The sequence below is a fragment of the Ixodes scapularis genome, unplaced genomic scaffold (genome assembly GCF_016920785.2).
Source record: "Ixodes scapularis isolate PalLabHiFi unplaced genomic scaffold, ASM1692078v2 PGA_scaffold4__175_contigs__length_147842914, whole genome shotgun sequence".
NCBI lineage: Eukaryota > Metazoa > Arthropoda > Arachnida > Ixodida > Ixodidae > Ixodes > Ixodes scapularis.
Genome location: NW_024609879.1, coordinates 105575422 through 105601086, shown reverse-complemented (window position 1 = coordinate 105601086; position 25665 = coordinate 105575422). Strand labels below are relative to the sequence as shown.

Here is a 25665-nt window from a genome sequence, read left to right as displayed (position 1 = left end):
TTTTTTTTTCTTTTTTTTTTTTGTGTGGGTGACTGACAAGAATAATAGGAAGTAAGATTTCTCCGTGGTAACGAGGTGTATCTCAACAAAACTTCGTAACTTTCGTTACGAAGTTTCGACGACTTTTAATATCTTTTTTTTCACATCTCGTTCTTCCCTTTTTTTTTTATTAATGTGATAAAATTTACATTTAAGATTTAATGTTACGATACGTAACCTGAATTGTAAAGCGTTGACAAAAAAAGTGCAGTTTTGTTGGCGTCAGGTGTGTGCGCAGTGCCACCTACATCCCGTGCGCTTTTTATTTCCTTCATTTTAGGCGGATCGCCTTTAGCGGAATGCCGCCAACTGTATGCGGTAATTTCGTTCCGCATAATTGCGTAATTGCTTTGCCATGCAAACTAACAGTATTTAATTTTAAACTTTACACACTTGTTTATTTTTTATTATTCTTTTTTTTTTTTTTTTTTTTTTTTTTTTTTTTTTTTTTTTTTTTTTTAGAAAGCCGCGAAAGGTACGTTAACGCGGTCCGTGCAGGTAAGTTATACGTCCAGGGGGACACAATATAGGGGGCTAGTGGCCGCGATGAGTCGAGTATAAAATATCTTAGTCAACTTTCTAAATCCGCGTTCTCGTGCCGCCAGCCTTGTTTCTTTTGCACGATAACTCTAGCGCACCATCGCGCTTCCCACGCGCTCTGAGTCTTCAATGAAATTACTAACCATGTATTTAATTTCACAGACTGAAAAAAACAAATTCTAGTTATTAGGGTTATTGTGACAATTAGCCCCCTTGCCACATAAGTCACCTGCAGGAACCGGATTAGTGTAGTTTTCGTGGCTTCTTATAAACAAATCTGTAAGGCCTGTAAATAAGACACGCCTATACAATGTTGTAAATAGACATTCTTTTTAGAGCGCAGCTCATAGGCGCCCGTTTCCGGCTTGAGCGGTGTCGTCGTTGGCGTAACCATGCGTTTGCATTATGGGACGTTTGCCCATAATGAAGTCACACGTGACGTCACGAAGGTCACTCGTGAAGGTCACGACCTTCACAGTGACCTTCACGAAGCCACCACGAGTGACGTCACGAAGGCCACTCGTGAAGGTCACGACCTTCACAGTGACCCTCACGAGGCCACCACGAGTGACGTCACGAAGGTCACGAGTGATGTCATGGGGAGGGGGAGGAGGAGTGGCATACCCTGCTCTCCGTACTCTCCCCTCCTCCTCCCCAAGAGCTGCGCTCTCATTCGGCGTTACTGGGAATTGTAAATGTCTTTTTTTTTCTCTATATATTTTGTTGAGAGGAGAGGGGGGGGGGGTGAGGGATAATGTAGTGCGTCTGAATCGGCGACTACGAAGGCTCTAATCTCGCACCTGTTGTCCTCGCAATGCTCCGAGCTAGGGTGCTATAGGCGAAACTCGAGAGCCTCGCGAATCGTCCGAAATCTCCCGTTTTTTCCTCGGAGCATCGCGTTTGTCGCGCTTCGTGTTGCGAGCTTCGTGTTGCCCCCGTACTCTGTTTGCCAATGGAGCGAGCTGATTGGCTTTTATTTGCACTGCGCGTCCGTCCGGCTGCCGGTCCAATCACCGGCGAGGGTGGCGGACGGGGATCCTGGGAGTGCCTGGATACATACTGCAGGCGGCGGTTGCGCGGCTACCGTAAGCTTATTCGGTGCCACGCGCGAATGCACTCCCTGCGCTGCAGTATAGCTGCAGGCCGAGATTGCAGAGACGGAATGGCGGCGGACCCCTTGGTGTTTGCTCCGCGGGTTCCGGCGATTTGACGACGGGTGGGAAGGAAGCTGTTTTTCTTTTTTTTTTCTTTTTTTCCGGGTGCGTGAGTATAGGCGTGTCGACGCAGAAACCGAGATGATGGAATGGCCGGGGCTAGGGGCAAAACTATAAAATATCGGAAAAAAAATGTTTTGAAACACGACAGCATTTTGATTGGTGATCATATTGATAAACACGAACAGAAAGGATCAGCGCAGAAACTGGGTAGGAAAAACGCACGACACGAAACCTGGGACCCTCGACCGGAAAAGAATAACACCAGAACCCCAACCCACTCGCATCTGACAACAGAAACGTATAATGAAAAAAAAAAAAAAAAGTGAAAGCTGTTTTCAACCCCCTGTAACACCGAATTCGAGTCCAGCTCTTGAGAAGGAGGAGGGAAGGGTACTGAGGAAACGGTAGACCCCTCCTCCCTTCTCTTCACCTCGTTATCATGCCTGCTACTCCTCCCCACTTCTCCTTCACCTCCTCCTCTCCTTGTCCTTCAACCCCCTCCCCTCATCTCCTCAGCGGGGTCACGTGACCTCGGGTGGGAGGGGGGGGGGGGGGTCACCTGACCTCACGGTTATGCCGACGCCGCTCAACCGGAAACGGGCGCCTAAGAGCTGTGCTCTAAAAAAAAGAAAACGAAGTGTCTATACGCGGTGACAGGTCAAGAAGGAAGTGGAAGCCCCTCCCACCTCTCTCCCCTTTGGTAGAGCGGACGCTGGTGAGGTGGCGACATCCTCTCCACCGTTCGCTCTGCTAAAGTGGAGAGACGTGGGAGGGGCTTCCACTTCCTTCTTGACCTGTCACCGACTATAGCGTTACATTTGACGTAACCCAAGTTACGTCTAAATCTCCGCCTTCCCTAAGTTCACGGGGGAGAGAGAGGAGGGTGGGGGGGGGGGAGGGTTAGGTTTACGCGTTTCAGTGCTCCGTCCAGACGTAACGGTAGCCACAGTGTAAAAAAAAAAAAAACTGTCAGAACGAGTTTGATTTTTGATAACTGGATATCGACGTACCCTATCCTTCTTAAAAAAAAACAAAAAAAAACTCGAAGGCTATGTCGAACTGAAAACGAGAAGTTTGTAAGCACTAATATTGGCTTCGCAACTCTGAAGCCCGGATACGGCTGACAATTGTAGCTCGATCGCTTGCTTGTCTTATTTCTTTGGTTTTGGAGAGAGCTAGACCAGCCGCCGCGTCGAATTTCGCACTGTTGCCAATTGGCGAATACAGCGCGGTCAGAAAACATCGAATACCGTCTTCGGCGCGTACTGGATGCGCGGGACCAGTGTACTTCCGCGTTATACATCAACGACGGCGGCCGAGCGTCCGTCCGAAACCGAGAATGATTTAGCGTCAGAGTCGACCCCAGCTCGGCTTTATTATACGAATCCATCCCGATCGGGAGCGGCCTTCCCCAAAGTGGCGACGACTCTCCAAGGTGCACTTAGCCCGCAGGGGGGCCATGCGCGTCCCCCATCTCCTTTACCCGGTTAGGGAAGGCGCCGTTGGCTGTCGTCGCTGTTTCATAAAGCGCTTAATCTGGAATCCCGGGCACTTCCTCTTCGTCCTCTCCTGTTTGTGCCTCGTCCCGTTGTCTCCTTTCTTGGCTAGTCCCCTGCAGGCGAGGCTGGGGATTATTCCCGAATCGGCCGAGACTGATTGGGGGAAAATTTCCCGGGGGAACGAGCAACTGGGCGGATTCTCGATAGCTGCTGCAAATTCCTCCTTTCGTAAGACGTTCCCTCGGGGATGATGCCTCCCTGATATCCCCCTTTTTCTGTCTTTCCCTACTTTTCCCTACATATATTTCCCTTTTTTTTTTTTCCTCTCGCACTTGTATACACTGCCGGCGAGAGATCGATTTCGAGGTTTCGCCGCCTCGTATTTCTTGGGTTCAACCCTTTCTCCCTAGCGACGCGGAAAGGCGTATTTATCAGGCGCCTGGTCTTCTATCTAAGTGCACTTGGATATACGCGACTGAGTATACTTAGCCGCGTTTTAACGGGCTCGCGGAGTCGTTCTAGGGAGTATGTCTTTCGCCTCGAGTTTATATCGGTGTTCGATGCCACAGGGCTGCAAGTTCTTGCTTTGATTGATGTTTGTTATATCGTAGCCTTCTTTGGACCTACATTTTTGTCGTCAACCTCATCTTTCTGCTTGTTTGTCAGTAGTTTGCTAGTCGGCAATTGCTGTTCTCTTTGTGGCTATCCTTGAGGTGGCTATCTTTCAGGTATCCCTTACGTGGCTATCCTTCAAGTGATTATCCTTGAAATGGCTGTCTTTCAAATGGCTATTTTTCAAATGGCTATTTTTCAAGTGGCTATTTTTCAAGTGGCTATTTTTTAATTGACTATCCTACAAGTATGTATTCTTCAAGTAGCTGTTCTTCAATTGGCTATCCTTATGTAGCTATTCTTGAGGTGGCTATTCTCGAGATGGTAGCTCGTCAAACGCCTATTCTTCAGGTATCTGTTCCGTCAGTCGGCGCTCTGTCTGTCAGCGACGTTTCTTGACCTTTTGTCGCACTCGTGTTTCGCTTCGTCACACTCGTGTTCCGCTTTGTCGCGCCCGTTTTTATTGATCAAACACGAGTCTTAAACAAGCGCCAACGGAGCACGTGTCCAATCTCTGCTCCGCGCTGGCCCCTTATTGGTGACTTAAAGCGAATTCCACTGGTCGTTTTTGTGCGCGCCGGGATCAACTTCTCTGGTGCGCGCCTATTTCGCTGGGTGATCGGGGTCGAGACGGACATGCTCCACTCATCGTTTTGGATCAGCTCCCACTCCAGATCTCGATCCGGATCCGAGTTTCGACCGGAAGCCCTCGGCCAGCCCTCGGCGCGCACACGTGACTTCCTTTTTCGCCGAGCATCTCGCCTCGGAAAAATTCGTAATGTCCGCTCGCAAAGTGCCGCCCGCTTTACTGCTGCTGCTGCTTGATGACAGTTCGTCGTCAAGTTGCTCGAGCAGCTCTTCCAGCAGCAGCGGCTCGAGTAGCAGCGACGTCGAGGATTGCTCGTATGTCCCGCATGAATTCGACTGCCTTTTCGGACGTCCGCAAAAGAGGCTGAAAGTCGTGACACCATTCATGAGTATTCCGATGAAGAGGCAAGTGCGCTACGTTGATGCACATCACTTCTCGACACGCATCTTTCACATCATTATTAACTTCGCTCGTGCGTTGAACACGTGTTGTTAGCGCCGCGATTGCGCAAACAGGTACATCGAGATCCGGGATTGCGGGAAGGGGATTCTCGGGAAGGTGAACGACAGGAAGGCATCCGCCGATCCCGGAGGAGTGGTTATGTTCTACTGGTTATCCGGAGGCGGAGCGACTCCGTTCGGATCACGTGCTCTACCTCGGATCTAGTCACCTGACCCCAGGGCGTCCCAAAACGACCAAAGGAATTTGCCATTACGGAATCTATGTGCTCCGGTCTAGTTGCCTATACCTGAAAAACGGTAGCAAGAAGCTTGGCTCCTCGCAAGACCTTACTATTTTCCCCTTTGTGTTTTGACTTAAAGGCGTACTCCTGCGAATTCTTCATATCCCCCGCCTGAAAATTTGCTAAACAAACCAACAAACATCGATCAAATAGTAACCCAGATATTGGGCCAAAATACTTTTTTCGCGAAGTTGTTGATTTGACAGTTTTGGTCCTCATCGTGTTTTTCGGAGTGAACGTCCTACTGCCAGCAGTTAAAACTTCAGGTCAGAAAAGCAGGTGTTCACTCTTTGGACAAAACCAACTGATTACAAGCAGTGTCACGGTGTCAAATGAATGCTTTGTAAGCTCACTCCAGCACCCGCGAAGCAGCGCGAAACAAATGCTCGGCATAGTCCATGTTTAGACTGCCCGCTCAACCTGCAGGCCTGCCTTCCCCTGACGTCACGTCACTGAAAAGGGCGGGTATATTTGAATGTTGGTTTTGGCATCATTTTCACTTACCGATTTAACGAGAACTATTCTGAATTTCATGGTACAAAAGAGCACACAGGAACGGGTGAAAGCCGGTGATTCCGAAAGTATACTTAGTTGGGGTGACTAAAAAAGAATAGTACCCTTTTAAAGGCGCACTTAAGTGGATTCTGAGGTCGTCTATTTAACAGACGACCTCAATAATATGAATAATATGAACAGGTTAACTGTTCATATTTATTGACTGAAGCCCAAACAAAGGATATGGTATCAAAAACAAGCGTCTACGAAAAAGCACTCGAGTGCCCCTTCAAGATGTATGTAAATGCATCCTAGATTAGCTGTATGTCATTTTATCAAGATGCTGCGTTTGAAACGCCTAAAAGCACCGTTTCTACCTTCGGCAGCCAAATCTTGCAAGGACTATACTTGGCGCAGCGTACGAATAATGCGCAAAACTTTCTTTTCTTCCCGACGTTACAACGAGTCTTGATAGGATCTATTGGTAGGGTCGGAAGGGAACCGGATCGGGAAAAGGGGTGTCATGAAAGGGAAACGGTGGGGGAGCAGATGGGACGCGAAATTGGCGCGCCGCGTGCACGAAAGCTGCGCCGTAAAAACGAAACAAGGCACTTTCTTTGTTTTCTCTTCTCTTTTAATTCTTCGCGCAGAAAGAAAAATGAGATAAAGCAAAACGAACGAACCTTGTAAAGGCCGTGGAAGAGTGAGAGGGGTCGAAAGAAGTCGGAGGGTAAGCTGCAACCTTCTCCCGCACTTATAGCGGCAGATGTTGGCGGACGTATAACGTATACTTGGGCACCCGCTTGTGGCGCAGCAATCCTTTCTTCTTCTTTTTTTTTTAAGTGCAAAGTTTTTGGTTTGAAGGCTGGCAAGGGGAACAGGTTCAAGTCGCGACATAAAAAGCAAAGCGAACATAAACGTAGCGCTATGAAAAATCTGCTCATTTTCTCCCATTATTTTTTTTTTGCTTTCTTTTGAGTTTTTTTTTATATTTTCGTTGCGCATTTTCAGTTCCTTGTTCAATGGTTTATATTTTCCTTTGATCTCGCCGACCTTTTGTTTTGCTCGGTTATAGCCACCTCTCACCCGTGGGATCGACGCGGCCCTAGAATTTATTTCGTAACTCCTCGAAACGCGATAATGTCTGCCGCGTGACGCAACGTCCCCGGAGGGGCTCGCGTGCTGAAAGCATCGATTCTGGCATCGAAGGATCTTCGATCTCCCCGTGCTCGCGTTGAAGTTTGCCCCGCAAACCCCGATCGTCTTCTTTTACTTCATTTCCCGTTTCTTGCGTTGTGATGAGCTTACCTCTATTATTTTTTTTTTCTTCTAAATGCAGAATTGCATTCTTATCGAAGCTATTTCAGGTTTCGCGAGCGTCCGTCGAACGCCGTGACCTAGCACAGTGCAAGCTACAAGAATTGGCCGACTCCTGCGCCGCGAACCAACTGCGCGTGTCAGTCATTTCAACGCTGAATTGCTAACTTGTCCAAGCTACCTCAGATTTTGCGCCGTGGCCTGGCACAGTGGAAGCTAGGAAAGTCGACCAGGTGCCAAGCGCCTGTAGCGCCAACCAACTGCGTGTGGCAATCACTTAACCCTGAACTGTATGCTTGACGAAGCTTAATTCGATGTCGCGAGCATCCGTTGCGCACCGTGGTATAGCACAATGAAGACTAAGAGAGTTGACCTACTAAGTGGACCCAGTTGGCCAGCTGCTAAGCTTCTGTGCCGCGAGCCAACTGCGCCTGCTAGTTATTTTAACGCTGAATTGCACGCTTACCGAAGCTTACTTAGATGTCGCGAGCATCCGTTGCACTCCTTGGCATAGCACAGTGAAGGCTAAGAGAGTTGACCTACTAAGTGGACCCAGTTGGCCAGCTGCTAAGCTTCTCTGCCGCGAGCCAACTGCGCGTGCTAGTTATTTTAACGCTGTATTGCACGCTTGCCGAAGCTTACTTAGATGTCGCGAGCATCCGTTGCGCACCGTGGCATAGCACAGTGAAGGCTAAGATAGTTGACCTACGGAGTTGACCTAGTTGGCCAGCTGCTAAGCTTCTGTGCCGCGAGCCAACTGCGCGTGCTAGTTATTTTAACGCTGAATTGCACGCTTACCGAAGCTTGCTTAAATATCGCGAGCATCCGTTGCGCGCCTTGGCATAGCACAGTGAAGGCTAAGAGAGTTGACCTACGAAGTTGACCTAGTTGGCCAGCTGCTAAGCTTCTGTGCCGGGAGCCAACTGCGCGTGCTAGTTATTTTAACGCTGAATTGCACGCTTACCGAAGCTTACTTAGATATCTCGAGCATCCGTTGCGCACCGTGGCATAGCACAGTGAAGGCTAAGAGAGTTGACCTACTAAGTGGACCTAGTTGGCCAGCTGCTAAGCTTCTGTGCCGCGAGCCAACTGCGTGCTAGTTATTTTAACGCTCAATATCACGCTTACCGAAGCTTGCTTAGATGTCGCGAGCATCCGTTGCGCACCGTGGCCACGGTGTAAGATAATACTCTTCAGGTAAGGACAGCGCGCTCCTCGCGACGTGTGGATAAAGTTCGCTTTTCACTCTCTCTCCCTTTCTCTCTCTCTCACTATGGTTTCAAGCGGCGCCGGCAGATGACTCCTCGACCCGTGGGCACGGTGTAACACGCGGGAGGCAGGCAGCAGTGCAGAAGAAGGCTCGTGCCGCCTTATGCTCCACACGCGCAGAGCTCCAGCGAGGTTGTCGCACGTACAGAAAGACCACGTTGTACCGGGGTGTCATGGCAACGAGATAATTTTTTTCGTTCTCACACAGTTTCGCCGTTTGGCCGCCGGCGACACTGTCAGCCGCGGGCACGGTTGCCGCGGAATGATGCAGCCTTTCGGATGCCCGTCGAACGAACGCTGATTCCTCGCGCCGCGCATTGAGCCCCGCCGTGCCCTCACCTAAAGAGTGTATCTTACACCGTGACCGTGGCATAGCACAGTGAAAGCTAGGAGAGTTGACCTACTAAGTGGACCCAGTTGGCCAGCTGCTAAGCTTTTGTGCCGCGAGCCAACTGCGCGTGCTAGTTATTTTAACGCTGAATTGCACGCTTACCGAAGCTTACTTAGATGTCGCGAGCATCCGTTGCGCACCGTGGCATAGCACAGTGAAGGCTAAGAGAGTTGACCGACGAAGTTGACGTAGTTGGCCAGCTGCTAAGCTTCTGTGCCTTGAGCCAACTGCGCGTGCTAGTTATTTTAACGCTGTATTGCACGCTTGCCGAAGCTTACTTAGATGTCGCGAGCATCCGTTGCGCACCGTGGCATAGCACAGTGAAAGCTAAGAGAGTTGATCTACGAAGTTGACCTAGTTGGCCAGCTGCTAAGCTTCTGTGCCGCGAGCCAACTGCGTGCTAGTTATTTTAAAGCTGTATTGCACGCTTGCCGAAGCTTACTTAGATGTCGCGAGCATCCGTTGCGCACCGTGGCATAGCACAGTGAAGGCTAAGAGAGTTGACCTACGAAGTTGACCTAGTTGGCCAGCTGCTAAGCTTCAGTGCCGCGAGCCAACTGCGCGTGCTAGTTATTTTAACGCTGTATTGCACGCTTGCCGAAGCTTACTTAGATGTCGCGAGCATCCGTTGCGCACCGTGGCATAGCACAGTGAAGGCTAAGAGAGTTGACCTACGAAGTTGACCTAGTTGGCCAGCTGCTAAGCTTCTGTGCCGCGAGCCAACTGGGCGTGCTAGTTATTTTAACGCTGTATTGCACGCTTACCGAAGCTTAGATGTCGCGAGTATCCGTTGCGCACCGTGGCATAGCACAGTGAAGGCTAAGAGAGTTGACCTACGAAGTTGACCTAGTTGGCCAGCTGCTAAGCTTCTGTGCCGCGAGCCAACTGCGCGTGCTAGTTATTTTAACGCTGTATTGCACGCTTGCCGAAGCTTACTTAGATGTCGCGAGCATCCGTTGCGCACCGTGGCATAGCACAGTGAAGGCTAAGAGAGTTGATCTACGAAGTTGACCTAGTTGGCCAGCTGCTAAGCTTCTGTGCCGCGAGCCAACTGCGTGCTAGTTATTTTAACGCTGTATTGCACGCTTACCGAAGCTTACTTAGATGTCGCGAGCATCCGTTGCGCACCGTGGCATAGCACAGTGAAGGCTAAGAGAGTTGACCTACGAAGTTGACCTAGTTGGCCAGCTGCTAAGCTTCTGTGCCGCGAGCCAACTGCGCGTGCTAGTTATTTTAACGCTGTATTGCACGCTTGCCGAAGCTTACTTAGATGTCGCGAGCATCCGTTGCGCACCGTGGCATAGCACAGTGAAGGCTAAGAGAGTTGACCTACGAAGGTGACCTAGTTGGCCAGCTGCTAAGCTTCTGTGCCGCGAGCCAACTGCGCGTGCTAGTTATTTTAACGCTGTATTGCACGCTTGCCGAAGCTTACTTAGATGTCGCGAGCATCCGTTGCTCACCGTGGCATAGCACAGTGAAGGCTAAGAGAGTTGACCTACGAAGTTGACCTAGTTGGCCAGCTGCTAAGCTTCTGTGCCGCGAGCCAACTGCGCGTGCTAGTTATTTTAACGCTGTATTGCACGCTTGCCGAAGCTTACTTAGATGTCGCGAGCATCCGTTGCGCACCGTGGCGTAGCACAGTGAAGGCTAAGAGAGTTGACCTACGAAGTTGATCTAGTTGGCCAGCTGCTAAGCTTCTGTGCCGCGAGCCAACTGCGCGTGCTAGTTATTTTAACGCTGTATTGCACGCTTGCCGAAGCTTTCTTAGATGTCGCGAGCATCCGTTGCGCACCGCGGCATAGCACAGTGAAGGCTAAGAGAGTTGACCTACGAAGCTGACCTAGTTGGCCAGCTGCTAAGCTTCTGTGCCGCGAGCCAACTGCGTGCTAGTTATTTTAACGCTCAATATCACGCTTACCGAAGCTTGCTTAGATGTCGCGAGCATCCGTTGCGCACCGTGGCATAGCACAGTGAAGGCTAAGAGAGTTGGCCTACGAAGTGGACCTAGTTGGCCAGCTGCTAAGCTTCTGTGCCGCGAGCCAACTGCGCGTGCTAGTTATTTTAACGCTGTATTGCACGCTTACCGAAGCTTACTTAGATGTCGCGAGCATCCGTTGCGCACCGTGGCATAGCACAGTGAAGGCTAAGAGAGTTGGCCTACGAAGTGGACCTAGTTGGCCAGCTGCTAAGCTTCTGTGCCGCGAGCCAACTGCGCGTGCTAGTTATTTTAACGCTGTATTGCACGCTTGCCGAAGCTTACTTAGATGTCGCGAGCATCCGTTGCTCACCGTGGCATAGCACAGTGAAGGCTAAGAGAGTTGACCTACGAAGTTGACCTAGTTGGCCAGCTGCTAAGCTTCTGTGCCGCGAGCCAACTGCGCGTGCTAGTTATTTTAACGCTGTATTGCACGCTTACCGAAGCTTACTTAGATGTCGCGAGCATCCGTTGCGCACCGTGGCATAGCACAGTGAAGGCTAAGAGAGTTGGCCTACGAAGTGGACCTAGTTGGCCAGCTGCTAAGCTTCTGTGCCGCGAGCCAACTGCGCGTGCTAGTTATTTTAACGCTGTATTGCACGCTTGCCGAAGCTTACTTAGATGTCGCGAGCATCCGTTGCGCACCGTGGCATAGCACAGTGAAGGCTAAGAGAGTTGACCTACGAAGTTGACCTTGTTGGCCAGCAGCTAAGCTTCTGTGCCGCGAGCCAACTGCGCGTGCTAGTTATTTTAACGCTGTATTGCACGCTTGCCGAAGCTTACTTAGATGTCGCGAGCATCCGTTGCGCACCGTGGCATAGCACAGTGAAGGCTAAGAGAGTTGACCTACGAAGTTGACCTAGTTGGCCAGCTGCTAAGCTTCTGTGCCGCGAGCCAACTGCGCGTGCTAGTTATTTTAACGCTGTATTGCACGCTTGCCGAAGCTTACTTAGATGTCGCGATCATCCGTTGCGCACCGTGGCATAGCACAGTGAAGGCTAAGAGAGTTGACCTACGAAGTTGACCTAGTTGGCCAGCTGCTAAGCTTCTGTGCCGCGAGCCAACTGCGCGTGCTAGTTATTTTAACGCTGTATTGCACGCTTGCCGAAGCTTACTTAGATGTCGCGAGCATCCGTTGCGCACCGTGGCATAGCACAGTGAAGGCTAAGAGAGTTGACCTACGGAGTTGACGTAGTTGGCCAGCTGCTAAGCTTCTGTGCCGCGAGCAAACTGCGCGTGCTAGTTATTTTAACGCTGAATTGCACGCTTACCGAAGCTTGCTTAAATATCGCGAGCATCCGTTGCGCGCCTTGGCATAGCACAGTGAAGGCTAAGAGAGTTGACCTACGGAGTTGACGTAGTTGGCCAGCTGCTAAGCTTCTGTGCCGCGAGCAAACTGCGCGTGCTAGTTATTTTAACGCTGTATTGCACGCTTGCCGAAGCTTACTTAGATGTCGCGAGCATCCGTTGCGCACCGTGGCATAGCACAGTGAAGGCTAAGAGAGTTGACCTACGAAGTTGATCTAGTTGGCCAGCTGCTAAGCTTCTGTGCCGCGAGCCAACTGCGCGTATTGACACGCGTCGCTGGTTGACAAATGCTTATGGGTCCCCACACGGCGATTCCTCGCCTGTTCTGTACAATATTTGTGTCGTCACAGGGTAAAAAAGAGTGACTAGGCAACGTTCTCAAAAAAAGAAAAGGCGCCCCGTGCCACGGAAGGAGTGATATATAACTTGAGCGCCGGCTGCGTCTCGATATATTATCGAAATACGGCTGCGAATTTTTTTGTCAACTCGTTTTTTGACTGTAGACGTATCACAGCCGCGTAAAAGTGTCGATCACCGCGGTCCTGTCGATAGCACATCAGTAGAGATGAATACGCCACACGCCTGTCCGGTTTATAGCTTGCTCTGCAGCCAGCTAGTGGACGGAAACCTTCCACAAGGACTTGTGTGGGTGGGTGTGTTGTTTTTTGTTTGTTTGTTTGTTAAGGACGTGTTTGAACCGATCAGAGACGCTTTTTCTTTTAGCGTGAGTCAGCGTAGTGTCGCCATTTGGGCAGTTTGACGAGTCGCTTCGCGTGACAGTCTGTTCGGTTAGATTTACACGCGGAAGTTTTTTTGCATTTCGTTCTTACCACTGTTCGGTTTTCAACAGGAGTGGTATACAATGCGGGCCGATAAACGCGCCGATTTTGAGGTTTATACTAGTTAATCCTAGAAGAATCGAAATAATAAACGCCGAAACATAGATGCTTTACATCATCTTCTGAGTTACACGAATATTTTTTTTTTTGTCTTGTTTTACATTAACTCGGAGTGCAGCCGACGCTTCAAGCCGACGAGGCCAATCAAGCACCCCTCATTGTTTTTCAGTGCGTAAGTTTTCACCCGCTGAATGAATCACGCGCCGGGCATAATCCGTGACTTTGCGTTTGTTTGTCTGCATTCTGCCTTAATGCTGAACTCCATGGAGCGAATAGTATGCGGCGAAAGACCGACGAGGCTACGCCCGGCGGCACGTTCGCTTTACGCACGGCGCGACAGACACTCTTCTGACGCTGAGAGCGAACGCTGCCGGGTGAAATTCGTCGCTTTTTTGCGCGCCATGGAGTCCAGCTTTTATGGTGAAACGAATTGTGTAGTGACTAGACATAACCCGGAGACTACAGGGAGCAAAAACCATACAAATGCAAAGAAGTCTGCGTTTGTGTCGTTTTTGCCTCCTGCAGTCTGGGTGTCGTGTTATGCCTAGTAATATCCCCCAGCTCGTTTGCCCCCTCACTGCCAGTACAGTGACTTCGAAAAGCGGTCAGTTTCTTGCTTTTAGCCGTCAGAGCTGCCTTCTAGAGCTTCCCCGCTTCGCGAAGCAAACCGAGGCTCTCTCTCCAAGACTCGCACACTTTGGCGATGAAATTTCTGTCCTTGCGTTGGGAACTCGCGTAGCTTCCCCGCGCATGGAGCCTGAAGGCGAGACACGCGTAATAGGTGGAGAAACACCACCGACTGTACCGCCAATATGTGTGCAAACCAATCCAGCCTATGCCGGACGCAAAAACACAACATGCCGTTTTTTTTATTTTTTTTTTATTGATTTAGCGGTGTTTGTGCTTTCGTTACCGAGGCTTTTAACGACAAACCATCGTTGACAGCTAACCATTCCGCGGCCCACCAGGAATTGTTTGCACCGTCCGAGCATCCCTCACACCCCATTCGCGAAACGCTCTCGGCAAACGTTCTGCAGCCGCCTGCCGCAGCTGACAAACACAAATGTGCTTATGAGCCTTAGCGGTTTCGTCGCGACGTTTTCCTTACGACTTAAGAAAAGTGTTCTCGTGGAAATTAATCTTTAATTCCATTGTCTTCTTTTTTAATTTTCTCTCGCCTTCATTTTTTTTTTATTTTTCTGATCTATACCGCTTCACTTCGATCTATCTTTCTCCTCACCTTGAGCTGTTGAGTCTCTCTCTCTCTCTCTCTCTCCTTTGCGTCGGCTTCAGTCGCACTTCTTCGAGTGTAAGGGAGTGTAGCTATAGAACCGGGTGCTCTTCGGGAAGTCCGAGTCGATTGAAGAATGTGGCATCCGAAGGCGGCAGTTTCGCGCCTAAATGGGCGCTTCCTTCCGGCCCGTAGCTTCCCGAGTCGCTTTTCCGCAACCGGGAACGAGGAGAGCGTGCGGCCGCGCGAATGGCCGCTAATTCGGTTGCGTTTATTGCCTTACCCTCGCGCCTGATTGCCCGATTGTTTGTTGCCTCGGAGGCGATTTGTGGACCGCGCTCCGGGAATGGGCGAGCCGTTAAGGGACAGGTTCAGGTGCAGCCGGCCTGGTGTGCGTGTGTTTGCATGGTGTGTGAGAGAGGGAGAGAAAGGGGAGTGGGAGCGGAATGTATGTTGCCCAATACAATTAGTGCACTTCTCGCCTTTCCTGACTGTTGTACTGCGTCCGCGTGCAATAAGCCGTATCGCGTGTTTGAGTATGTCTTCCTCGATCGGCCGACGGAGCGACGGAGTATATACTGCTACGCTGATGTTTGGTGAGAAATTTGTGTGATCGTCGAATGAGTCGGTCACACGCGAATTTCATTCGGTGAAACTGGCCTTATCCCCCTCTCGTGTGACGTGGGCATTATTTTATTTTCCTAAAGGTCCGGGACGGCCATATCGTTGACGAATCGTATGGCGGATGCGTAGTGCGCTGCTGACGCGCGCCGTGCCTTCCCGCGCAGGGCTGCAACAACCCGATGGTGGTGAAGTTCGCGGACACGCAGAAGGAGAAGGAGCAGAAGAGGCAGCAGCAGGTGATGACCAACCTGTGGACCATGGCCAACTTCGTCAACCTGGGAACGGTTACGCCGCAGTACCTCGCCGTGAGTCGTCCTTCTTCCTTCTCTGTCACCGTGGTGTTCGGAAACCGGTCTGGCGTTGCTTTCCTTCATATGCACGCGAGACGTCAGTACATCAATATTAGTACTTGTCAGCGGTCATAGGGCGCGCTGTCGTTCAACCAAAGCTCCCCCTTTCGTCCTCCATCTTTTTTAAGCGGGAAAGGGAGGCGCTGAATCGCAAATCTTAACGATTCTGTTCGGTCCAATGCACTCTTAAAAAAAAAAAAAAAAAAAGTTTGGTTATAAAATACTTTTTAGGGGTCTCTTCGGCTTGTCCACATTTTGCGCCTTAAAAAGTTATTTAAGCACCCCCTAAAAGGGTCCTTCGTAAAAAACCTATAGGGGATTCTTTTAGGCTCCTTTTTAATACGGAAGAGTTCGTTGTCGTCCAATTGTTTTTCTAGTTAGGGGGGGGGGGGGGGGGAGGGCGAAACCGTTTTTCACGAGCTAAAAGAGTTTTTGGGGCGTCAAAAAACCTTTCAAGAACGTTTCTTTTTTTTTTCTTTTTTTTTTTTTTAGGGTGTTGTGTGACCAATTTAGAGTATTGATAAACGGTATGTTACGTTCCGTATAAAAAGAAACAAAGGTAAACACTTTTTATCCTATGGTGAAGCGGAGTTTCACGTAGGCCAAACTATTGGTTTTGCAAGAAAACCAGCGTTGCACAAATTTTCGAGAATTCGTAGCATCTCTTCCCTTTTGCCTCGCTTAAGTGTTTATATTCGGGAAACGGACGCAAGCTGGCTGTCTTGGCGATTGCGCCGTTTCGAATGTCTGGACACGCGGTAACTTCCAATAGATTTGTATTGCCGCGCGTATGATCGAGAAGATGCGCTTCTCCCTTCATCTAGAAGATTTACGTACACTCTTACCCCGAGCGTAAAAAGATAAGGAGGCCAGAATGACCTTGCCAAGTCGGTCTCGCTCTCGCTTGCTGTTACGCCGCCAAATCGCTGCACGCTTTTCTGCTGTCTCGACGCTCGTTTTTTTATTAAGGCGAAAGCCTATACCTCTCACCGTTCAGTCGACCTTCGAAGTCCCTGAGAGAGAGCACGTCGGTGACACAAAGCGTACCAAAACGTTTACGGGACCACTCAGGCAAAGTAGAGGCAATGAAATTACCAAGGATGACAAAGCGAGTTAAGAGGAATTAAGAGTAATCAATGTGAAAAAAGAGGACGTGAACGTATCTGTCTTGAATGCATCGGCACTTGGGCTTTCGCCTTCAAGCCGTGTTAGGGATAACATGAGAGACGACGCTTGGCACAAGTTCGCCGATGAAACCTTTATTTTCAGTTCACTGTTTACCCTCTCGTCGCCTTCATTCGTGACAATATCTCCCACCCCGTATAGAAGAACCGCAAGGTGCGACAGAGAAAGCAAAACCCGGTTTTTCACTCGGCACAAATAAAGTGACTCGCAGAAAGCTCAAACTTCGTGTGACTGACCATAGCGGTGGTGACAAAATGCGAAAGTTTGAGAAGGTGACGTTACCTAGGTGAAGGAATGCTACGAAATACACAAGCTGGATCATGCTGACAAACGCGCACGCTGGATCATGCTGACAAACACGCGCATAATGTGCGATGGACCTTCCTGAGAAGAAGAGAAGGGCGTCTGAGCTGTACCGCCTTTCGGAGATTGGCTCTCGTTTCTGACACACGCCGGGAGATGGCGAGGCGCAACAGGAAAGGCCCTCGCGCGCAGCGCCAAAGATTTCGCTTTTTCCGTGCTCCGACCACCAGCCGTGGATAGCTCAGTTGGCAAAGCACTTGGCGCACGATCTCGAGGTTGTGACTAGAGATCCTGCCGGCTGACTGGAGTCTTTTTTTATGTGCTGCCCTATGGGTGGAGCGCTTTTCGGTGCCGGTTTTTCGTTACTATCGGCTGTTACAGAACTCCATTCTGCAAATCGGCTGAGAAAACTTATTTTGTGTTGAAAACGATTTTTATCCACAAGAAAAAATACTGATGCTGTCTTTTTAATTAATATTGGTAAAAAAAAAAACGGTTGTTTCAGAATTTCTTGCATATCGGCTGATAAAACGTATCCTGTGTTAAAAACGATTTTGTCCCCAAGAAATAATATTGACGGTGTCTGTTTAATTCATTTCGGTAAAAACAACCTCAGCAAAGAAGAAAACACTATTGCCCTTCCTGGAAAGTTTATATCGCTAACAATAAATGGCGCAGGCGCCCAGACGGCTACTGTTTGTTTTGGCAAGCATTAGGCCTAAGTTTATGTTACCTCGTCGGTTATGATATGTCACCAATTAGAAGTTTATTATGTGATGTTTGAGTTATGTCACCTATTGTAATACTATGTCACCTCGTCGGGAAGTTTATTTTTATTTTTTTATCCTTTGATCCGGTTAACGTCGTGTTTTCGAAACCTGCGCATCCCATCACCACCGCTATCGCGTCGCATACACACGAATTTCTGGCATTCTGCGATGCGTAGTTGATTTAGGCGGCCCCGAAAGACCGCGTCTCGTTTCCTCGCGTCATCAGCGACTCCTCTTCGTCCCTCCGTCCGTCAAAACATCGGCGCTCCGTCGGTGTGGTCTGGGACCGAGTCCCCATGGAGTTTTCCACCCCCGCCTTTGTTTTTCCTGCTTTTGTGTGTTCGGCTTTTCCGCGCAGCACCTTGATGCGACGCTAGATGCATCCGGAAGTCTATGGGGGTCCCTAATTTCCGACGCACGGAGTGCACCAGAAATAACGTCTCTCCCGCCCTCGGTCCACCGCGTCGTGCCAGCCCCCAACCTCCAATAGTTCCCCGTTGATTGCATTGCGGCGGCGTCTCTTTGTGCTGATGGCGGTTCCCCCTTTTGTTCCACGTTATTAGATAGAACTCTCGTTCTTGTTTTTCCCCTTTCCTCCGGCAAGCAGCGTCCTGTTAGGCACATTGCCGACTAACGTATGCCGAGTGCAACTCGGTTCCGGTCTAAAAGTGGGGAACTCAATTTATCCCTTAACGTTTCCTTCTTTCTTTGTTGTCTCAATTTTATGAATCTCCGCCATATTGTGTTGCGACGAGTTATAGCTTAAAGCCTGGTTCGCACATTTGCGTTCGAGAGTGAACACGCGCGTTGTGGCCGCTTGCGACAGTAAGAAACACTGGCGCCATCTATCGAGTAGCCGCCAAACACTTCCGATCTGCGTGTATCTGCTATGGCCACTAACAGCTTAAGAAACGCAAAATTTCGTTCGTCCTTCGTGTGTTTTCTCCTCTAAATTTAGCGGGAAAACTGACGTCACGTGACCCATACACCAAGTGGGGAAACACGCGTGACCTAATCCTATGCAGGCTGTGCGGAGGTAAACGAAAACATATATGTGACCGAACTTCCCGAGGGGGGGGGGGGGGGGGGGGGGGGGAGGGGAGGGGAGGGGGGGCGTTCGCTTGGCTATTGTTTTTGAGAACCCGTAGTGAGTAGCGCATACTTGAAAAAAGACACGCAGTAGAGTAGTAACTGCGGTGAGTCCTGAAATTTGCTTATTCGTGATCGACTTGTTTTCCTTGGGTGAAAGGAAAGAGCGCTTGTTTCTCGAGGAAAAGGCAAATCTTCCGAAGCTATCGTGGGCGCATCTTCACGACTACCTATTCGAGCCACCTGGTCTATATATTTGGGAACGACTTAAAACCTACAAGCCCTTAAACCCGTTCAACTATACTTTGTGAACGGCAGGTGCATCGGCGATGGCACCCACCTCCCCAGGCGCCGAAGATACGCACCGAGCTTTCCCACAAGGGTCGCCGAGCTGCGTCTTGGTGTTTAGCAAACGATCTTCCGAAAGTTTTTATTGCGCTTCGTTCAGCGCGACGCGAGTCTCTGTAATGCCCGATTTTCTAACGTTTTAACTAGCTTGCTTTGGTTTTCAAGGTTCCTTTCCTGAGGCACCTTGTCAGCTTGCATTTATGTGTACCGTAGTGACCTGGTTGGCACCTGTCGTTGTACGGAGATAGTCGGTCGAGTCGCCGCTGGCGCCGCATCCTCGTGTTTGCCACGTTGCGTCATCTGTCGGCAGCAGATCGAAGCAAGCGAGCACCGTCTGCTGAGCTGCGATCACCGAAGCTCGCCGGCGTCCCTAGTCTCGAGATCATCAAAAGACCTTTAACTGTGTCATTTTGTTCGTCCCGGTGGGCATCGGCAACTTGGAAGCGCGAGACTGGGGCAACTCTAGAGCGTGGCTCTCGCGCGATTTCTCGTTAGTGAAACACGAGGTAAACGTGGGAGAACCCTGAGTATCTCTCTCCCCCTGTCATGACGACCGGAAGATGGCGTGAACACCCTGTACACGTCAAATCAGTTTCCCCGCCAAATTTAGCGGGAAAATTTACGCCTTGTAAACTATATACCAAATCATTTTCTCCGGTAAATTTAGCTGGGAAATTGATAGACCAATTCAGTTTCCCCACTAAATTTAGCGGAAGAGGTTGAGGTCCCGTGACCGATACGATAATTCAGTTTCCCCGCTAAGTTTAGCGGATAAATATACGTCGCGTGACACACCCAATGTCGGAACGGCGGTTTAATTTCTTTCAAGCGATGGAAACAATCTATCCTGAATACTGCATTTCATGCGTAAAGGTAAAAATCGCAACCATATCTTTTTTTTTTTTTTTGGGGGGGGGGGGATATATTTATTTTTTTTTTTTACCGTGGAGTTCAGCTAATTCTCACAATGTTAGAATCTATAGGTTCTCATAGGTACTGCGTAAATTCCATCTCGCAACTACGGAAAAACCTTCAGTCCATACGCAGAACGGAAGAGTTCTAGAGCTACCTGATAGATGTCGCCAGTGTGCTCTGTCGTCGTAACCGGTCACGAGCGCTCGCATAACGCACTCGTTCACACTCAAACGCAAATGTGTGAACTAGCCCTAACTGAACAGTACGCGCATAGCGCCTATGCGGAGCGCAAGTTCGTCTGCTTTTTGCACAGGGGTTCCGGTCATGTCAGAACGCCGAACTCTTATTGGCCGATTGAAAAAGAAAAAAAAATAGTGGGTAGACCTTAAGGCATCTAGCATTGAGATCTGCTTACTGTCCTTCCAATCAAAACCAATCGGAACTCGGCGTCCTTCTGACGTCACTGCTACTCCTGGGCAAGAAGCAGACGACTTGCTCTCCGCGCAGAACCCGTTTTTGTTTTTAGCGTCTTGTGCCACCCATAGATCAAAACGTTGTCCCGAAGGGGCAACAAATGATGTCACGAAAGCCGGAGTGTCGTCTGCTGTCGGATGTCGCTACCCTGGCGGTTGGTCGTAGAAATGCTGGCGACGGTTGTGGCTCGTACGCTGTCCGTCCGGACGGTTTGGAGTTCGGGACGAGTTTGTGGGTTACTAGCAGTTTCTCGGTGGTCGCGCAGTCGTTACGAAAGAAATCATTGTAGAATCGGTCACATTTTGAACTTCGTGATGCGAGGTTTCACCGCGCTCCTACTTCTAAGTTGAACACCCTTCTTGTGTGAAACGCTATCCTCGCGATGCTTAGTTTTTCCCGACCAGGCAATGGCGGGACGGCAGTGTTCGTTTTCGTGACGTGTTTATGTTGAAATAAGTGAAAGGCAAGTGCGATACGGTTTCGTATCGCAGCGGACAAGAGCATGCGCGGTCGATGTCTTTAATAACGGCTATGAATTTCGAAATAACACACGACACAAGCGAAATCACAACATATTACATCATTTACTCATATTCATACGTTGAAAAAGGCGACAGAACAAGCGCGTTGCTAATAGATCGATGCCTCAATGTTCCTCTGCTTAGTGTGATGTACCGCTCTTCGTATTACCCGATGCCGCTCGTACGCGCAGAGGCCGCCGAAAGGCACGCGGAGTAAGCCGTGACGGCTTCCAAGCAACGAAATATGAAGAAGTGGAACGTCAGCGCCTCTCCCGGTAGATGCACGTCGATAGCCCCGGCGAGCCGTGAGCGCCGGGCACTTTGGCGGAACCACGGTGGTAACAACTGTAACAACCTTAACCCAGTTCTTAGGGAAGCAGACTGATCAACAGCGTCTCTCCCTAGCTGGCTACCTGTGAACCTGTCCTTTGCCGGTTTCACAGGCGCCGAGCTAGCAGGTTCGCGCGTCTGATTTTGCCTCAAGCACCGTGACCACTGCTTGAGGCCAAACCGAAGCAGCAACCACTGTTGCCAGATACGTGGCGAAATGCAAGGTCGCGATTTTAAGGTATTCGCGTTTAAAAAATACTTAGCGTATCAGATAAAATTGGTGGCAAATGAAAGGTACTTTTTTATGGGTTTCATGAAATATTTAATCGTTTCCAGGCTTATATAAAATCAGAATAAAGTAAAAAAAAAAAAAACGAAAACCTTTGTACCTTTACAGACCCCCAGTAAAAATTGGACTCACCATGGCGTCCATAAACCACGTGTTAACAATTGACCGACGGCGAGTGATCGAGCAGTGGAACACTCTCATTACATGTTAAGTACGAGAAGCTACGATTTGCCGGTTTCGCGCAGTGTCGAAATGAACGCAGCTAACCCCTGTCTCCATGACCTTAATTCGGCTAAATTTAGCGATAGTTTCAAGTCGCCAAATCGTCGGCAGTCCGTAACCACCACTCTCCCCCTCCCCTTTCTCTCTTCCTAATCTCTTCTGCATTTGGTTTAGAGAGAAAACGCGCAGCGCCGCGCCGCGGCAATCAGCCGCACTTTGCGAAACGGGCTGCTTGGCGCCTCCGGCAGATGTCGCCCCGAGCGGTAACATTCCGGCCGCTAAATTGCGTTCTAATGAGATCGCGGAGCGAGAGGCTGCCGCTAGAAAGGCATGAAGGATACGAATACAGAAAGGAAAAGGGGATAGCAGGAAGAGAGAGCTGTGTTAGGGACGACGACGAAGATTGGGATGGGACTGAATGAGCGGAGGGTGGTGGGGACGGGAAGAATCGTTTCCCGGGATGAAGCGTTTAACGTTCCTGTCTCTCCTTTTTCTTTTTGCCCCGTTTTAGTGCCTTCATGGTGTGCAGTTTTAACATTTTGCGGGAGAGCGGGGAGAGTCGAGGTTGTAGCGTTCGTCTTCCTTTGAACTCCGCTCCCTTTAGAGGAGCCCGTTAGGGAGAGAGAAAGTTCGCGCGCCGCGGGAGTTGCTTCGGAAGCTGCTAAGTAAGCCGAGGGAAATGGATTTTTTTTTTTTTTTTGTGTGCCCGATGGGGAGTCCAAATCACTTTGAAGCCTAAGGTTGTGGGGAGTCTTTTTTTTTTTTCTCCCTCTGTATGTTTATACAGGCTGCTGCAACTCGGTAAATGAGCCAAGTGACGACGGGCGTGAAGGGATTGAAGGGGAGTCTAAAAATCCTTCCTTACATTTATGTTTGAATAGGGGAGGGGGTCGAGCTGAGGAGGGAGCGAAAATCAGATTCCGACTGTACTGGTTACCCTTTCCCGAATCCCAGTCGGGCTTTTCCCTCTTTTGCTCTGACTTGGGTTAGTTTCGCTTGTAGTTGTCACAGGGCCTTCTCCCTTTTTTTGTTTTCTCTGTACTCTTTCTCTTTTCCTTCCCTCTCCCCTTTCTCTCGTTCTCCCTGTTTCTCTTAGTTGGGCATTTCTATGTGGACAGGTGGCTTCGTTATGTTGATAGGGAGCGCAGATCAAGAGGAGTGCGCGTGCGTTGTTTTGAGCCGCACATCATCACGCGTGTACTTTCCTGCCGGACAGCGGGGTTAAGCGGAAAAGCACCCTTGCGGTTTAGCTTTGCCTTGGCTTTGGGCCTCGTTGATCCCGCTTTATTTGTTTTCTTCGGAAGACTTCTTTTCTCCGGCCCACACTTTTCATTATGACAGCGTTAATCGTCTTTATAATTACCATCGTTCCGGAATGAGGCAAGCTGAGTCCTAAATCGAGGGGCAGAGAGCCAAGTCTAAGTTGGGTGCAATTCACCTCTTAACAGTGTACATCATAGTTTTTTTTTTTTTTTTTATGAGTACAGATGTTTATTATAAGATGCGGTGAAAGCTGCAGAAATGTGGTCTGTGCAACCAACCGCGCCATACCACCGAGCATGGCGCGTTATGTTTTGGTATCGAGAGATCTTTAGAACCGAGTTTAACAATGCATAACTCGGAACTGCGTGCTCTATCCAGAAGTTTTAGGAACTGGGCTCGCTTTCAACATTGGTTGCCTCCATTTCTTTAATGTAAACATGTAAACATAAATATAAAATGTCTAATTAAAAAATGAAAGCAGTTTACAACTCCTTGTAACGCCGAATTAGAGCGCAGCTCTTGAGGAGGAGGAGGGAAGGGTACTGGGGGGGGGGGGGGTCAAATGACCTCGGGGTCACGTGACGATGCCAATGACGTCATCGGTGACGTGACTGATGACGTCATCAGTGTCAATCACGATGCGGATACCGATGACATCATCAGTGACGTCACTGATGACGTCATCAGTGATGATGATGGCGATGCGGATGCCGGTGACGTCATCAGTGACGTCACTGATGACGTCATCAGTGGCGATGACGTCAACGGGGGTCACGTGACCTCGGGGGGTATCCCCAGGTCACGCCCCCGAGATCACGTTACCCCGGGGGAGGGGTCACGTGACCTGGGTAACCCTAGTAACCCTTGTGAGAGCAACTCTCGTGACCCTCGTGAGGGTAACTCTCATAACCCTCGTGAGGGTAACCCTTGTGACCCTCGTGAGGATAACTCTCATAACCGTCGTGACCCTCGTGAGGGTAACTCTCATAACCCTCTTGAGGGTTACGAGGGTTAGTAACCCTCGTAGCCCTCGTGAGATTAACCCTCGTAACCCTCACGAGGGTTACGAGGGTTACTCGCGGTTACGCCGACGGCGACGCCGACGCCGCTCAAGCCGGGAACGGGCGCCTAAGAGCTGCGCTCTAAAAATAATTAGTGAATTTTCGGTACTTGGTCACCTTGTAGTTGCATTCTCTCTTGAACATAATCTCCGCCTGGCCGTATAACTCACTTGCGCAAACCGCATTTCTTTTTTTTTTTTTCTAAGGAAATTTTTAATTTGATTCTCTAGCTGTTTTTTCTCGCTCTCGCTCGCATTTTCGTTCCCTTCCACACTAGGGAAGGCGGGTGGAGTGAAGGGGGAGCACTGCTTAAGTTTCCCTGAAGCGTCTCGACGAATGTCGATATTGGATTGCGGGATTGAGCTGGATTAAGGCGAACCCGCCCTTTCATCCCTCTCTAGGGCGGCCGGGAAACGGTGGCAGAGAAACGTGGCTTAATCCCCGCGTAGGCGCCGCCGTGGGATCGCTTTTAATCCTGGGATGAGCAGCGTGTAGTGCAGGAAAGACAGCTTCCCGCGCTCGTAAAACTTTACGCTGCGTCCTGGTTGACCGGCGGAACAGGAAGTTGCTGGCGGAAGCAGCTTCCGCAACTTGCGACGGAAGCAGATTCCTTCCTCTATCTAGCGAAGAACGACGGAGAAGCTTAAACCTGGTTATACTCGGTTATTATATACTCGTGGAAATCTTCCGCCGACGCAAGGTCTCGGAAGCTTCCGGCTACGTTGTTGCCATTATGATGGCTTCTTAGTCCTGCCCCGGTGGTCTTGGCGTCTGGCCAGTATTTGCTTCGCATTTCTTTTTTTTTTTAATTTTTATTGGTTCGGGGACGCGGTTCCGAAGATTGCTTCCCGAGGATATGAGATTTTGCGAAGCGTTGCGCAAAGTTGTTCCTCTTTAACGAACGAGAACTTCCTTATCCGAAAACTCCCTAACTACTATTTTATTTTCTCCTGCGACGTATGCTGGCGCAGCTGTAGGCAGGGTATTCAGCTTGTTAGAGGAAGCTTTTTATTTCGAGTTTCACGGTGGGTTTGCAAAAAAAATCTAAATAAGCAGACATCGAGGTTATCTGGGTATTAACTTGCTGTCTCTGTTCTAGGGCGGGTGAGGGCGACGTTAGTCGGAAGTCGCAGTTTTCGTTTATGAAGGCAGTATTCAGAGATTTACACGTGACTTCTGTAAGGATCTATGCATGCACCTAAGTTAGAGATGTCGCTAAGCTCTTTTTTGTTGTTTTTGTGTGTCGCGTAAATTGCTTTGTTTTCTGGGGTCATCTTCATTTTGCTGACTAGCTTGTTGATTTTTAGGACATTTGGAAGACTCGCAAATCTGTCTCTCAGACACAGTTTCGATCTTATGGGCACCTTGTAACGAAACCCCGTTGTTAAATATCCCTAGTGGTCTCAGTTTAATCCTCAGCCACTTCACCGTTGTGTTAGACGTCCTTTGCTGGCTTGACATGCAGACACGCTACTTCAATTCCAAATTTCACTAAACTGAAATCGCCAGTTGTAGACGTTATATACCTGCGTCATAACTACAAGCAACCAAAAGTCACTCTGGGCGCGGTCACTCGCATCGTCACCGACAAATGCGGAAATAAAACAAACAAAAAACTGTGCCTTTAAACCGTTAATTGTTTCGTGTTCCGCCTCCTGTTATTAAACACTTCCGACGTGCAGATCTGGTAACCACAACACCGCTTCGGTAGCTACAACACCGCATTCCGTCGAACTTTTCACGTCTGCTTGCCTTCTTTCTTTTTTTTTTTTTTTTTTTTTTTTTTTTTTTTTGCGGC

The 25665-nt window shown here is 49.5% G+C and overlaps 1 protein-coding gene across 26 annotated transcripts in view; it reads left to right on the top strand.

Moving 5' to 3' along the window:
• Positions 1-25665, top strand: part of LOC8034521 (CUGBP Elav-like family member 1-A) — a 505021-nt gene that overhangs the window by 424076 nt on the left and 55280 nt on the right. For all 26 annotated transcript variants that reach the window (XM_042293297.1, XM_042293295.1, XM_042293296.1 and 23 more), the window contains one exon: positions 14912-15052. In XM_042293297.1, coding sequence (XP_042149231.1) covers positions 14912-15052 — 141 coding nt within the window. The remainder of the gene's footprint in view (positions 1-14911; positions 15053-25665) is intronic.